The 15,497-nt window shown below is 57.2% G+C and overlaps 1 protein-coding gene across 1 annotated transcript in view; it reads right to left on the reverse strand.

Annotated features, from left to right (window-relative positions):
- Positions 1 to 1,214: 1,214 nt before the first annotated feature.
- Positions 1,215 to 15,497, reverse strand: part of SHB (SH2 domain containing adaptor protein B) — a 124,958-nt gene continuing 110,675 nt past the window's right edge. Inside the window, exon 6 of the mRNA XM_045840945.1 lies at positions 1,215 to 2,044. Coding sequence (XP_045696901.1) covers positions 1,861 to 2,044 — 184 coding nt within the window. The 3' untranslated portion in view covers positions 1,215 to 1,860. The remainder of the gene's footprint in view (positions 2,045 to 15,497) is intronic.

Here is a 15,497-nt window from a genome sequence, read left to right on the forward strand (position 1 = left end):
CATTTCTCCCATCCGCGGGGAACTCTGGCGTGGTGGTGGGCAGGCAGGAGAGGAGGGGAGTGGGACAACCACCACCACACAGCCTTGTGACGGTCCGCCCAAGTGTGCGTGTGCAGCAAGACTCCTGCTCCAGTCACGGACGCGGACCAGACAGACGTGAGTCTGTGCGGGGTTGTTTTATCCGTGGGGGCGACCAGTGGGGCTCTGTGTCCCCTGAGAGGTCCTGACAGGGGACTCAAGACTTAGGAAATTTTAGCTTAAGGTAAAAAGCTGTAAGTCTAGCAAGTAATGTGTACATTAAGCTTTTGTTTCAGAAACTACAGCTAAGGCCCATCCTGGCTGCTGGGAAAACAGCCGACCTCCTGGGGCACTGGCTAGAGATGACCGTCTGGGGACATGTTGGAGGCATCCGGCCTTTTGTGTGACCACCCTCCCCCTCGGGAACAGCTAACTGCCTGGGCCAGGAATGTTGCAGCTTCTGGATCTCAAAGCCCTCACCGCACCTTGTTTGTCCTCCCCCACCCCCTTATAAAAGGTCTGACCAGGAAAGAGAAGGGAAGATGGTTTGTTAGGGTATGAACCCACCATCTTTTTGGATGGCTGGCCATCTGAATAAAGCACCCATAAAAGATTCAATCGCTGTCACTGTGTATTGGATTTGGTAGTGATAGGCAGCCCGAACGCCGGTGTCTTTTCCGGTTCCAGTCCCGGTGTGGATGTGCCCTTCCCCCGGAGCAGGGTGACAGTGAGGTTACACAGGACCAAAGTGTTGACCATGGAACCTGCCAGTTTGGGCTCAAGAGCATCCCCTGCTTATGAGCTGGGTGACCTTGGGTAAGTAAGTTACTACCGCTCTGAGCCCCGCTTTATCCACATGTTAAATGCCTCACAGGGTGGCTGAGACCAAATAATGGGGAGAGTCCTTTGTAGGTTGCTGGGTGCTGTGCACCTGAGGGTGCTTGCCGCCCCTGGGCTGCTGGAAGCAGAAGGGAGAGCCCGGCTGCTGGGCTGACATGTGAGGCTGCTGTAGGTTGCCTCTCCTACAGGTTGACTCTCGGGGGACAAAGAAAACCCCTGCTCCACCGGCTGCCACTGCCTTTGCCTCCCTCCCCCTCCCTCCCTCTGCGCAGGCCCAGGAGACACACCTGCAGGTAGGCACGGCCTCCTCAGAGACCCTCTCTGGTGTATGGATGTTAAAAAAAGGGCTAAGAATATATATTAAATGACTATTTTATTTACACACCCTATTCATAAATAATTCAATCCTCTTTTTGACCGCACAATGATTCCTTGAAGATCTAATGATTACAATGAATGACTCTAAGAGTGGATTAGTGGGCTTACTCACATCTGTGTGTGACAGTGTTCTCTCACGTATGTGCTCACACTCACACACAAACACCCACACCAGAGAGGAGGCAGGCCTCGGGGGGGCCCTCTTGGGGCTCTCCCAGCACCAGGGGCCCGGTGGGAAAACTGCGCCCCACACGCAGGTGTGAACTCGCGACAAGGAGAACAAAGAGCTGCAGCCCAGGGAGCTCCTGCCCTGCCCCTCGGAGCTGCTCTCCTTTGTTCGTCCTGGAAGGCATCTCTTTGGATTTGCAAATATTTTAATTCACAGAAACTCAAGGAGGGGGCGGGGGTGGGGGCTGGGGCGGCTGGCGGCCGTCCCTCTGTCTTCATCCAGGCCGTCTCCAGCCCCCCGTAGTGGCAACAGCATTCTAGAGACATGCAGTGGCGGCTGGCACCGGACACACGACAGGAACTGGGTGCGGCTGGCAACTGCGGCCAGGCTGGTCGGCGGGGCTCAGGCTCCTCCAGCTCCGGCCCCCGTCACAGAGCGGGGCGGGGCGGGTCCGCTCACAGGGTCCGCACAGCCACAGGGTAGAGGAGGGACAGGTGCTCGGCCCCTTTGATAGGCAGCTTCCTGGTGGTGTAGTAGTGGATGACTTCTGGGACACTGTCGAACGGCGGGCTGTTTTGACCCAGAATGTACTTCTCTTTGGTTTTGGCCAGTTTCATGTGCATAAAGCCCTGGTTGCTCCTGGGAACAGAACGCAGAGGTTATTAGGATCTGCAGAATGGCGAAGGCCAAGGCAACCTCGCGGTCAGGAGGAGGGGACAGGTGCAGGAGGGCTGAGGAGCAGGAGAGCCATTTCTCGGCCCCTCAGATTGGCTCTGAACAAGGACACATCGTGTGCCCATACCCACTGCCGTGGAGAACTGTCCCTCTGGCCGGACTCCCACTAAGGTGCACGGAGTCCTCCTGCCTGGGACAGGAGCGATCCCGCCATGGAGCTGCCCGAGTCGCACCTCTCCAGGCCCGGACAGAAGCCCAGGCCCGGCCGAAACACAGCTGCTCCGGGAGCTCCCCCGGCGCCAGCATCGGACCGGAACCGGCAGCAAACACTGCGGCAGGGGAGTCTGCTGACCCTGAGCCCCCGGCCCCTCTTCCGGTTACTCACGCAGTCAAGTATCTAGGCCTTGCCTGTGTGGACGAAAAGGGGGCTGCGGACGGAACCGGACGAGCTCAGGGAGGCCGGTGTGGCGGCCTTACGAACTCAGAGACCGAAGGCCTCACCACCCAGGATGGTCTGGAATCAAAACTGTCGAACTAGAAGCAGTCCACGGCAGGCAGTCATGTCCTGGGCGGGAGCTGTCAGCTGTCCTTGGTGTCGGAGATGACACCTTTGGAAGGTCAAAGGGATTTCCTCTTCCCGGACCCCTCCCAGTGCAGCCCTGGCACCAGAGCAGAGACCACAGATCACCTCATTGCTACTGTGTTAGCTGTTGGCTGTTAACTCTCTTACACCTCCTGCAAATGTACAAGAATGTGTCTCCTCGCTCTATTTTTCATCCAGTCCTGCAGGTTTACCGGCTTTTTTTTCCTTCCGCCTCCCCAATCTGTCACCGATGGGTTTCCTGTAACCCCTTCATGCCCCCTCCTCTGACTGTGATGTATAAAATAAGGCGCATAACTGCCATTCTCTCAATTTGTGGAGACTTCGCTTCCTGGTATTTGTCATCAGTTTGGCTCAAACTCATAAAAATTCTCACAGGCTTGGACGTTTCTCATGTTGACACCTGGAAGGTGCGAGGTGTGAGTCCCGATGCCCTGACCAGTGGGCAGGGCAGGGGTCATCACCCCCAGTTCACAGATGGGGATGCAGGGTGTGGCAGGGATGGCAGGTGAGCCATTTTCCAAAAACTCATGCTCGCCCTTCAGTGCAGCACGGAACTGTGACTGGGAGGGGGCTGTCCAGCTGGGACTACATTTCCCAGCCTCCCTTGGAGCTGCTGTACCCATGTGGTTAGTTTTAGCCAATGGCATAGCGGGAGGATGTGTGCCCAGAATACATCTTCCCAATTCCCAAGAACTTCACAGAGCGGGGTCTGTGTCCACCATGCCCAGCGTCTGCTGAGAAGGGCAGTGGGTGGGTTCCTTGGAGATGAGAGCACAGCTCTGTGCCCTGTGACCCTTGCAGCTGCCTAGCTGCACCAGCTTGCTGGGCACGGCGCGGCTCACACCACCAAAGGCCACGCTGCCTCTGCCTGCCCCTAGGGGACGCTCACACGCCCCACGCAGGGCCCTGGCCACCTCAGATCTCTCAGCCCTCCATCAACCTGCCTTTGCCCGGGTTGCCCTTCTCCTGCCCACTTAGTTCCGAGCCTGGACCTTATGATGTTGCTGCCTCCCCTGTGGAGGCTGTGGTTCCCAAAGCACGGTCCAATATACTGAGGGTGGGTCACTTAGAAAAGCTGGGGCTCTGACTCCACCGCCTTCGCCAAGTTATCTTCCTTGGACACTGGTCCCTTGCAGCCAGGCCCCTCCCCAGGTGAGGCGGAGGGCTCTGCGCCGCGTGGTTCCCTTCTAAGCTCCGGCTCTTCTGGCTCTGGTTGCTCTCACGGGGGCCCCGGAGGAGGGCTCACGCACACCTGTCCCAGTCAGGACTGGGCTCCCCTCTCTTACCAGCACCTCTTCTCTTAACACATCGGTTTGGACTCTGGGACCATTCTCAAATGGGCAGAGCAAATGCGTAATGAAGTGCAGGCGCCGAGCAATCCATCGGCTCGTAACAACGTACTTAAGAGATGTCACCCTCGGCTTACGGAAAATCGTTTGAAGAGAGCAATTATGTTTCAAGAGAGAATAATTCCTATAAAGAACTGAAATTTAAATCAAGATTTTTTAAGGCTGACAATGTTCTAATTACAGAGCCTGTGGCAAGTTCTGCTCCTCAGTGAAGGGTCATTTCATTTGAGAATTGCCTCCACTCGTCTGAGGAGCAGGAGGCGCACTCGCTTCAGCTGCTAGAAGGGAAATGGTGTGTGCAAGGAGTGAAAACCTGGGGCCACCTGAGCGAAGGCTCGGCCACCCACCACACCGGAGAGACCGCTGCTCTCTCTGCTGGCCTGGAAGGACCGTACTTGCCTGAACGAAGCTAAGAAAACGGGGGACAGTTACAAGAAACTTGGCCACTAGGGGCGGGTGTGGGGAGCGCAGGGGCTGGAGCTGCAGGTAAGTGCTGGCTGAGGCCGGGAGGGGCGTGGCCTCGGGCACATCGATCCCCGTTGTCAGTAGAGTCCTGTTACGGGGTGCCAGACCACATGCTCACAGAGCTACAACTGGGGGTACAAAGTGACTGGGGGTGCAAAGCGCAGGGTGTGTAAGTCAGGAAGGACCACAGTGGCTGGCCGTAAGCAGAGCCTGAACGCCAAGGCTCATCGTGCACCCCAGGAGTGAACTTGCAGGAAGCACCGATTTAATTTTTAAGGACATTAAGGAAAGTAACTCACGTGGGTTAACAGGATGTTTTCACAGAGGGTTGTTACTAAAACAGCCAGCAAGGGTAGTGGGCTGGGGGGGTGGCAACAGCTGACAGCGCCAGAGGTAGAAGCAGAAGCTCCCGTTCCCAGGCCACAGGCTCAAAACGGTCACCAGGTGTTAGCGATGCCACGGCAATGGTCCCGCCTCAACAGACGGGCTTGCAGGATGGCAGGGCTGTGAGCACCTCCCCTCGTGCCTACATCCCCACGTCCCGACCGACCGACTCCCCTGGCCTACTGTTTGCTCCTCTGACACTAGTAAGCTGGTTTATAACTGCACCAGGTGGTACCAAGGGGGCAAGCTGGTCATGACATTTAGAGACCAAGGGAGAGAACTCAGGCCCTGTGACCCCCAGTCTGACCCCGTGGCCTGACCATTCCTCAGAGGAGGTAGAAAGGCCAAAGAGTTGGGCCTCACATTGGAAACCCCCCTGCAAGAATGGTCCTCCCCCTGGGCCCAAGCACTGCTGTGAGCCAGGCCCTGTGCTGAGAGCACAAGGCTCAGCGGGGAGGGGGCTGACTCAAGGCCACACACAGCCATCAGCAGCAGTGGTGCCGCTGGTTCCCTCCCCGGCAGGGCTTCCCCACAGCCCGTGCTCCGGACCTCAGTGCCATCTTGCTCCAGGAGAGGGCCCTACTTAGCCCTCAGCACACTCCAGGCGGGGCCAGGCAGGGTGGTGACCCCTCCCACGGGGCTGGCGGGCTCTGAGAGGTGAGCAGGCTTTCTATGGGAGACCATCTGTCAAAGCCCGACTCAGGCAAAGGTCAGGGGAAGCCTTGTCAAAACACACCTGAGAGATGTGCTGTAATCACATATCCGGAGCAAGTTACAAGGTCACCACGAGATGCCACCTAACAGCAGCTGAATCCTTAAAACCAGCTGCCAGGAGTGGCTTTAATGACTCCCAACCCAGCACCATAGACATCAAGCATAAAAAGAGGGGGAAAAAATTTCTGGGAAGGACAGAGGGCGCATCAGATAACCAGCAGGCACGGGACGCGGTCGCTCTGGACAGAGTGCCTCTGGGGCCGGGGCGGCCCGGGGGCCACCTGCTCTCGCCTTCTCGGGGTGCTCTGGTGGAAACTGAGCTCAGAGACAGCAACAGTCTGGCCCAGCACATAAGGCAAGGTGGGCTTGGGCTCCGGTCAGCACCCGGGGGCCCCTCGTCCCAGGCCACCCCGCCTCCCCATTGTTGCTTCTGGAAAGGTACCGGTCCCTGGGGAGTCAGACGGGCTGCTGCCACCTGCCAAAGCTCCCGCGTCAGCCCTGTCTCCTTTGATAGGACATCTTGCGAGAGCAAAGGCACAATTAGGGATGTCTCTGGTGGGTGACCTTTCTAATGAGCCGCGTAAGGCTCACAGAGGCTGGGGGTGCGGGGGCTGTCGTGGCGCTGGGGTCGCTCATTATCATCACAAGGAGCACCTCCTCGTCACCGGGACCATCAAACACGCCTGGCGCGCAGGGCCTAATAACGGGCCCCGCCTCGCCTCGCAATCACGGGCTTCAATAAAACATCACTCAGCCCGCAGCTGCCGGCCCGAGCAGGGTGCGAGGCCTCACCTCTCGCTTTTAGACCTAATTGCTTGATGCATATTTCATGAAGAATCCCGGGTAATAGTTATGTTAAACCGCTTCTTTTCACGATGAAATCACTTAAAAACACTTGCATATAATATTGATGTGCCCTCGGGGACTAGCACGTAGGACTCCGTCACGGGAGCCCACACACAGGTGATGTCCCCGGCTCCCTTCTGTCGAAAGGTGGGCGGGGCACCGCTCTCCTGACTGCAATGCCCCGGAACCCTGTCCCCTGGTCCCCCACCGCCACTGCAGGATGGACGGCCCCTGCACTGCTCGGGTCCCCGCTGCGGGCCAGGCACCACGTGGAGCTGCTGCCACTCGTTACCTCGCTGAAAGTCCACAGCAGCGTCACCGAGTTGGTTAACTCTGTTTACAGATGGGGAAACTGAGGCTCGGGGAGGTTGTGCGCCCCCCACAGGACACGGAGGGGCCAGGAGTTCACTGTGCCTGCCTGACCCTTAAGCCTGTGCTCTCTCCTTAGCTCACGGTGAGCATGCAGGGCCCGTGGCAGCCTCCTCTCCCTCGCTCAGCCGCCGGCCAGGCCGCTACAGGTGTCCGTCCAGGTGGCCCTTCGGACTCTTTCTGCCTTGAGACGTGGCTTCCCTGGGGCTCTGTGAGCTCCTGAGGCCAGGAACCCTGTCTGTTCACTGTGATGTTTCTTCAGCAGGCCAAACCCAGGCTCTCTCTGGGCCCGCAGCACATGCCCGGCACACTGTCTGTCTGTCCGTCCATCCATCCATCTATGCATCCACCCGGAAGCTATCTGGGGAGGGTCTACCCTGAGCCAGGGAAACAAGTTCCCACGCACCCTCCTGTCGGGACTGTGAGCTCCCAAGGGCAGGTGGGTGGCCGCTCCAGCCTGTGCCCTAGTGCAGCCCAGCCAGGGTAGAAGCTGCCTCCCCCACGGCCAGACACAGAGGCTGCCTGGCCTGGTCAGCACTGGTCCTAGGACGAACCCGCAAGGTTCTGCAGGGGGCACAAAGGCAGGTGCCTCTTAAACCAGAGAGGGCTTGCCTGGAGGAGGCCACTGGGGAGAAGGGGTCGAACCCATCTCTTTCCTCGGGATTCTAAAAGAAATTCCTGGGACCACTGCCCAGGTCTATGTAAACAAAAAATGAATGAGAGACCAGTTCCCTCCAAAAGCTGTGGTTTTCCTGTGGGCCCTGGCCCAGGCCCTGCCCGCTCTGGGGCCCAGCAGACCTCTAAATGGATGCAATTTTGGGGGTCTAAATGGACCTTCTCTTGTGTAGTCATTTTAACTAAATGTATGAATCTTACATTGTTCACAGATTCCTAGGGCTAGATCCATGACAGCAGAGACGGTACATTTATGTGTTTTTTTAGAGAGAGAAAGGAGAGAGGGAAACGTCGATCAGTTGCTGCTTACTCGCCCCCTAGTGGGAGCCTGGCCCACAACCTAGGCAGGTGTCCTGCCTGGGAATCGAACTGGAGACCAGCCAGGGTCAGACAGTACGTTTAAAATGAGCTCAGCAATTGGCTGCAGGCTGACTCTCAGGGGAGAGAGCTGTCCCAGGTCTCCCGACCTCCACAAACAACAACGGCAACCAGTGGTCATTCTCAGGGCCCTGGGAACACCCCCACCGCCCTGTGCACAGCATGGAGAGGGTGTGAGGCCAGCCCAGGGGGCCCTGCTGGCCCCACAGGTGTGCACGCAAGCTGTGGTGGATATGGACGCGAACTGAATCAGTGGGGAGAGGGGAATGCTCTAGGCCTGGCTCTAACACTGGCCACGGGCAGGGGAGCTTCTGGGGGGAGATGGTGTGGAGGGCGATCACAGCTGGCAGTGCTGCTCCTGCAAGCAGATGACTCTGGTATTCAGATAGTCTACTGCCCGCCCACCTCCTCTTTGATTGGCAGGCAGACGGGATGTTTTGCTGGGTCTATAGGGACACTCGCCTTGCCACACCCGAGAGCAAGGTGCAGCCACTCCAGAAACTCCGTGCCTGCTGAGCAGCCTGCTCCGAGGAGCGCCCTGGTCCTGCTGCGGGAGAGAAGTATCCAGCTCTCAAGTGCCAGGGCCCTTCAGGGGACCAACACCTGCTTACTATCTCCTGAGGCCCTACTATGTGCTGGCTAGTATTTGCACATGCTGTGAGCTTGCAGTACAGGCCTGGAGGCCTGAAACAGAAAGGTGTACAATGATAGCCACCCCCCGCCCCGGTCCACGCTGGACCAGCCTGTGGCTTCAGAGAGAAGCAGGCAGGGCTGGCATCGTCTGGCAAGATGCCCGCTGCACGGACAAGAAGGCCATGGGCCAGAGGAAGAAGCCATTTGCCCCGGGTCACGGTGAGAGGACATCGAGGCCGGAGGACCAGCACAGGAGCAGTTCTGGCTATGAGAGGGCTTCTCCCCAGCTGCACTGACGGCGCTGGGGCATGGAGGCCCCTTCAGGCCAAGAGGTTCCGACAGTCAGGGGAGCTGGGGGCAGGGGCTTCCGAGGTCACACGGCAAATACCTGCACACCGCCCTCTGCCTCCGGAACTGCCTCGTCACAGCAGCAAGCCAAAGACACAAAAGCTGGGTTATTGCAAACAAAAGTCTCAACGTGAATGCCGCTGAGCCAAACCACTTGATTTACAACCAAATAATTATACTCTCAATAAATGCATCAGCAGCGATTAGTCTTCCTGAGACACCCGGGCATTTCTCAAGTTCCAAGTTGGCGGCTCAGGGCGAGGGCCTCCAGTAAATCATGACAGAAGCTGTCTCCCGGCAGGAGGAGAGCTGGCAGATGCCTCTCTGCCAAATAGGAGGAGGCATAAGGCTTGCTTTGTGCCACACAAAGCAGCAGGCAGGTCAAAATAAACCCATTTAAGGCAATTTTCTCAGGAGAAGACTAACAAAGTGTCAGGCAGGAAGATTTTAATGACCAAGGCTGACAGTGCAGGGACGGAGCCCCCCATTACTGGAGGTGTGTAAGCAGGAGGTAACGATGCTTGGAGGTCAGCCAACTGCACAAGGGGAGGGGGTGAGGCGTGAAATGTCAAAGCTTTAGGAAGGGGAAAGAGGCTCTGGAGTGGTCCCTCCCACCCCTTTTACCTCTGAGGACTTTTCTAGGAACACGAAGGCCCTTTGGTGTTAGGAATGGGTGGAGTTGGTGGTGGCGGCTGGACTGAAGTTGGATATCTGGGTTCAAACTCTGATCCCACTGATGTCACTGGCTGGGCAGGTCCCCTTTTGGGAAAGGTGAAGGGGCTCCTGTCTAGCACCGAAGGTCTCAGACCAACGAGAGACATCCCAGAGGGTAGGGGCCATCCATGCAGCAGCCAGGGAGACCAAGGAGGGCGGGATGGCTAACTCTCACACAGGGAGGAAGGTGGGACAGCACGGGGCCCAGCGGATCCCAGGTTTGGGGACGGCACCATGACGGCAGCAGGCCCCCTAAGGCCTGTGCCAGTGGGAGGGACCGAATGCATTCCCTCCCGGCCCCTACTCTCCTGGGAGCGGTGGTTCCCAACCAGGGCAAGTTTAGCCTCTCCTGGGGACAGTGGGCCATGTCTGGAGACATGGGTGCTGCTGGCATTTAGGTGGGAGTCAGGAATGCTGCTGAACAGCCTACTGTGCACGGCACAGCCCCCAGAGCAAGGGAAGAATGGCCCAGCCCCAATTTCAGCAGTGCCGAGATTAAAGCCGCACCCCTCACTAGTCGTCGGGGCCATGCTTCTTCATCGGTGAGACGGGGACGATGGGAGCCCACCCGCACAGCAGCTGTGGGAGGCGAGCCCCTCTGTGGGAAGGAAGCTCGAACACTTGATGAAGGCTGGATCACCCAGCCACTGGTTTAAGGGCTTACGACACAACATGGAATGTGCCAGATAGCTTGGCTGCAAGTGCTCCAGGCTGTTCCCACAGACCAGTCCCCCGACCAGCAGATAGGGGGGACCATGCTACACCTGCTGGGCAAAGGCAGCCGTGGAGGTGAGCACCACTGCCGGGGAGAGGGCTTTGAGGGCCACGGTGGCTTTTATAGGCAGAGGGGTGCTGGAAAGCTGGGGCCAACCCCGGCGAGCCTGGTGGTGGGACAAGGGGAGCACTGCCGGCTGAGGAAGGCAGAGAGCTCCCAAGGACACAAGGCAAGAGCCATCACCGTGGACCTGGGCTGACCTGGGTCTGAATTTCTACCTTGTGAACTGTGCCTCGGTTTCCTCATCTGTGTAATAGAGCTTCCCCACCCGCCCATAAAGGCTGTCCTGAGGTCTGGGGTGGACAGTGCCGGGGCTCGGGGTTCTGACCACCCCCCTGCCCCCACCACCCGCTCCGTCCCCATGGCTCTGCGGAGCCTTCATACGAGTAGCTGCCCATCTGGTGTGTCCTGATGGCTTGGCTGCCCAGGATGAGCAGTGAGTATATCTCCCCGCCTGTCTGTCTGGTCTGTCACGGCCGCGGTGGCAGCCCAGAAGCCGCGGAGGGCCAGCGGCCTCCTGGCGGCAGGACCGCCTCCCCAGCTGGGTGGCCTGCCTGGCTGGAGCGGGGGTCCTGAGGCCTGGCCCCAGCTCTGTCTCTGGGTGACAGCGGGCAGGGTGCTGGCCCCCCTGTGGTCAGTCTCCCCTAACATCAAGACATGCTGCACCACACTCTTGAGGTCGTTACACAAGGAACCCATGTGAAAACAGCAGAAATGAATAGGAGAGAGATTTTTTGCTTAAAATATCCTGGTCATAGATGGTCTATGGCGTTTATTAAGGGCCTGCTGTGTGTATTGCTCTGCAGCCAACATTTCTGAGGGAGACAAGATGCTAAGCAGAGACTTCTGAGACCATCTGGTTCCCTGTCCTCATTTTAAGGATGACACTGAGGCCCAGGGGGGTGGAGGCCTGCTCCCATTCCCCAGTGAACCCGGGGCTGGAAAGGCCCCTACCCCCCCTGCCATCAGCTGACGGGGAATCTCAGGCACTGCCAGGATGCCCAGTGGGGACTGATGGGAACGGCTGTGCAGGGAGTGGGGGGAAGCAGCGATCCCCCCAGTCGCCATCCTTATCCTTAAAGTGCAGCCTGCACCCCAACCGTCCTCCCTGCCAGCTCCGGGCCCAGCCGGGGTCTCCCTGCTGGCTGTCCTAGGGCATTCACCAGCACGGCTATGATGGGGACCCACCCACAAAGCACCTAATTCAACTTAAAAACAAACAAAACGAAGACAGAAAGGAAAGAAAGGAAGAAGAAAGGGAGAAAGAAAGAGTAAAGGGAGACCCAGAGGGGCCTGTAAAAACTGCAAGCTACAACAGCTCCACCCGCTCAGCGCCCCGGCCTGCATCTAACTGAGGACACTGCTGTCCCTGGAGCGTCAAAGGCACAGGGCTGACGGTAAGCCACCCAGACGCCCTGGCTGAGGGTCTTTGGCAAACTATGTGAGTAACAGGGGCTCGCGGTGGAAACAACTCCCAACGGTCCTTGGGGAAATGAGCTGCAGTTTTTTCATCTATGAAACGGGGGCAGCTTACGGTGTTCCCTGAAGTCCACCAGAAGCAAGTGAAAAGAGCTCTGGACTGGGCTCTGGACACTGGGGACCTAGCCCCAGCCCTGGCTCCTGCCCCCTCGGGCCTCAGCGTCCTCCTCCACCCAATGAAGTGCCAGGAGTTGAGCTCTGACGTCCCTCCCGCAAACCTCAAGCCTCTGACGCTTGGCACGTAGGAGATGCTCACGCCACAGGACGAGGAGGGAATTACTGACTGTTCACACATTACACGGAAGGACTCGCCTTCGTTACAGACACCCCAGAGTCCCAGGGCTGCGAGGGGAGTGCAGGTTGCTCAAAAACCGTCTCTTCAAACGTGCCCCGGTGCTCAAGCCGTGTCCCTGGGGACTCGTCAGGCCCGTGGCGCCCAGGCCTTTTTGGAACCAGGAGCTGCTTTTAATATGCTCTTCAAGAGATGCTGGAGGACATTCAAATGTGAGAACCGCCATTCTAATTCTGACGATGGAAACTCTTTTGTAATATTCATGACATGTAGCATCCAGCTTTTGTTGCTTAATCCCCAAAGTTGGGAGCTTACTCTCCACCGACACAACCCCTCCCAGCCCCGGCTGGCTCTGCCTGCAGAGGCGAGCCCTTCCTCGTTCTCAGCTGAATGAAGTGCTACTTACACAGCTGAGAGACGGCAGCCCCAGCTCCGAGCTCGGGTTCCCGCAGGCCACAGGTGTGCCTTCTGCCCTGGGAAGGCCTCTTAGGGACAGGAAAACCTGAGGGTGCTTCTCTCTCTCTGTCTCTCTCTCCAGCTGTCCTCACAGGGCAGCATCTCCTGTCCCTTCCCATCCCAGTCACCCTCGCTGCACACTCTCTCATACACCGACTGTGTCCTGCCTGGTGTCCCCCGCTTGGCCATCAGCTCATGTCTGGACGTGACTCCACCATCAATGTGGACACCCCAGATCTTCGCTCAACTTCGCCCTGGTGTCTGCTGACCTCCTGAGCTCACCTTTCTCTTCCACCTTCTCCCGAGTGCCAAAGGACGGGCAGGTGTCATTGGGTAATAAAGACCACGCTCACCTCCTGACCAAAACCAAAAGGGGCACCAGGCCAAGACCATTAAAAACCAAAGCCCACTGGCTTTGGCCACGCTCAGGAGGTTCGGACATGCAACGGTGAGAGGCCACCGTCAGCCCTCAGGAAGCCAGGCTCCAGTGCTGGGTGTCCATTCTGGCAGCTTCCTGACAACCTCTGTCCACCAGGTGGAGAATTTTCTCAAAATTAAATCTCTGGCTTTTTGCCCCCTAATGAAATTGATTTCTGCTTTGATACACAACAAAGCTTTCATTTTATTATTTGGCTGGGGTTTGAGCCATTAATTATAGTTTTTTTTTTTCTTTTCAGCATGGCTGCAAGTAATTTGAGTTCCAAAAAGTTACTATCGGAACTGATTGCTTTTTAAACACACAACTCCCACAGAAGCCCAATTAGTCAACCCTAGCTTCTCCACGGAAGATGTTTCTTTGGTTAAGATTGGAATGACTCAGGACAGGGACAGTATTTTTCCAGCCTGAAATTTGGAACTCAGGCGTCACTGGTTTTACCATCATTTGTGTCAGAACTCACTCAGACACTGCTGAGTTTTTCATCATCATCACTGGCACAGCTCGCCCTGTCTAGGGACGCACACTGCAGAAGCCTGTCCTCATCGATGCCCAGTGCCGGGTCCCGGGGGCTGCAGAGGGGGCCGGCACTGCGTGGATGTGTTTCTGCCCGGGAGGCCGTGTTCAGCCTGGGCAGGGTGCACGCCTTTTGTGCCAGGTGGAGGTCACGGGCACACAGCCTGCTCTTCAGCTAGTTGGGGGGTGGGAGGAAACCATGGACAGGAAGGAGGACCAGGACTGCAGAGGCCGGCACGACCACGGGTAAGCCCCGCCTCTCTCAGCCCTTTTCCCTGGTGACAACGTGAGGATGCTGTGAGGAGCTGGAGAGAGCTGGCTGGGACTTCTGTCCACAGTGCTGTGGGTCACCTGGGCCAATGGGGGGCTTATATGGTGGGGACAATGAAAAACAAGTTGGGACCATAGGAAGAGGGGACACTGCAGAGACCTCTCCTCTATTCCCAAACCTAACCAACCATCCTACCTTGTTATTATTTCCCCCCAAATTATTATCCTCAAAGGCCCTGCTCAAATGCTTTCTCCTCCAGGAAGGCTTCCAAGATACCTTTGGTGAGACTTCCTTGCTTCTTCTCTCATTTATTCCCTGCCACTCCCCCCTCCATCATGGCACTCACCCACCTGCATTTCCCCTTCCCAGACTCTGATGCGCCTTCGCCTCCCCGCTCAGCCTGAGGCCCAGTGCCCCAGAGCAGCGCAGCAGTCGCTGACTGGTTTGTCAGCCCTGCCCGGAATGTCTGGGCTAAGAATGTGGCAGGCGGGTCCCCACACCGCCTGGAGCTATGAGCAGCATGTGGGTTTTCAAAAGCAAAATAGCAAAAAGAAAAAAAAAGGGTTCTAATTAAAGCCTTTCTAATAAGCCGGCTTTGCCAAATCCAATTGTTTCTGATATTCCTCTTGGGCAAAGTAATCAAAAAAGAAAGAAAGCTCTGAAAGTGGCAGAAAGCAACCGTGGCTGGAAGGACGGCTCTGCTCCGGCCAAGCTGAAGAGCGTGCTTGTGTGTGACACACACACACAGAGCAAAACGTTTTTACAGCTTCGGCATGTGAACTGTGGGAACAAAGACAAGAGCTATAAAATCAGATGTCCAATTTTCTAAATCGGCCTCAAATATCAAGAACGTTTATGGTACAAAGGGACAAGGACATGTGCTGCTATGGGGCTCCAAACGGCAATGACCCGGGAAGAGTTGGGAAGCGTCCGGACACCTGGGCTCTGCCAGCAGCCCCCCACTTCCTGTTTCTCCCTCCGGCAGCCAGGGTCTGACCCTGACGTTCCTGAGACCTTCTCCCAGCTGAATGGCCCGAAGGGGAACAGCGACCATGCATCCTGGGATTTTCACGCATGAAGCTGTTGCTTGGAGCCCCACCCAGTGCCTCGAGGTGGGGGCTGATCCTATCTCCTCCGGGGGGCCTTTGAGCTATTTACCTAGCTCTAAGCAAGATAAGACCACAGATTCTTTCCTGAGCTAAGCGCAAAGGCTCAGCAAATAACCCCACCTGCATTCCCAGAGCTGCTCAGAGTTTACAGAGAGCTTTCACTCCCACTGTGTGCCCGAGCCTGGGGCCCAGGGGCTCAGAGACCGGAAGCTCCTCGCTGGTGACCCTCACGGCCGGGGAAGCAGTGGGACTCAGGTTCTGGTCCTGTCGCCACGGCCGCTCCCTGCAGCCCCGAGTTTGCCCTTCCCAAGTCCCCACCAAGCCATTCCCAGATGGCTTTTGTAAAAATATTATTAAATAAGTCATATTAACAAGATGTTAGAAATGTGATTGGAAAGAAATGTTTTTCCCGTTTGGAGAGACCACCCAGTGCCTCAGAAAGGAGGCGGTCCCAGGGCACGAGGTTCCCTGGCGACGGCCAGGCAGCTGGAACGCCTCCCTGGGAGGCGAGCCACGCAGGCAGATTTCTGCGGGCTGATATGAGATAATTAAAAACCAGCTGGAGACGTAATTGGGGTGGCTCAGCCACTGGAGGGGACTAGGG

Source organism: Phyllostomus hastatus, unplaced genomic scaffold (assembly GCF_019186645.2).
Source record: "Phyllostomus hastatus isolate PE091 unplaced genomic scaffold, TTU_PhHast_1.1 phas_contig_34, whole genome shotgun sequence".
In the NCBI taxonomy this organism is placed as follows: Eukaryota; Metazoa; Chordata; class Mammalia; order Chiroptera; family Phyllostomidae; genus Phyllostomus; species Phyllostomus hastatus.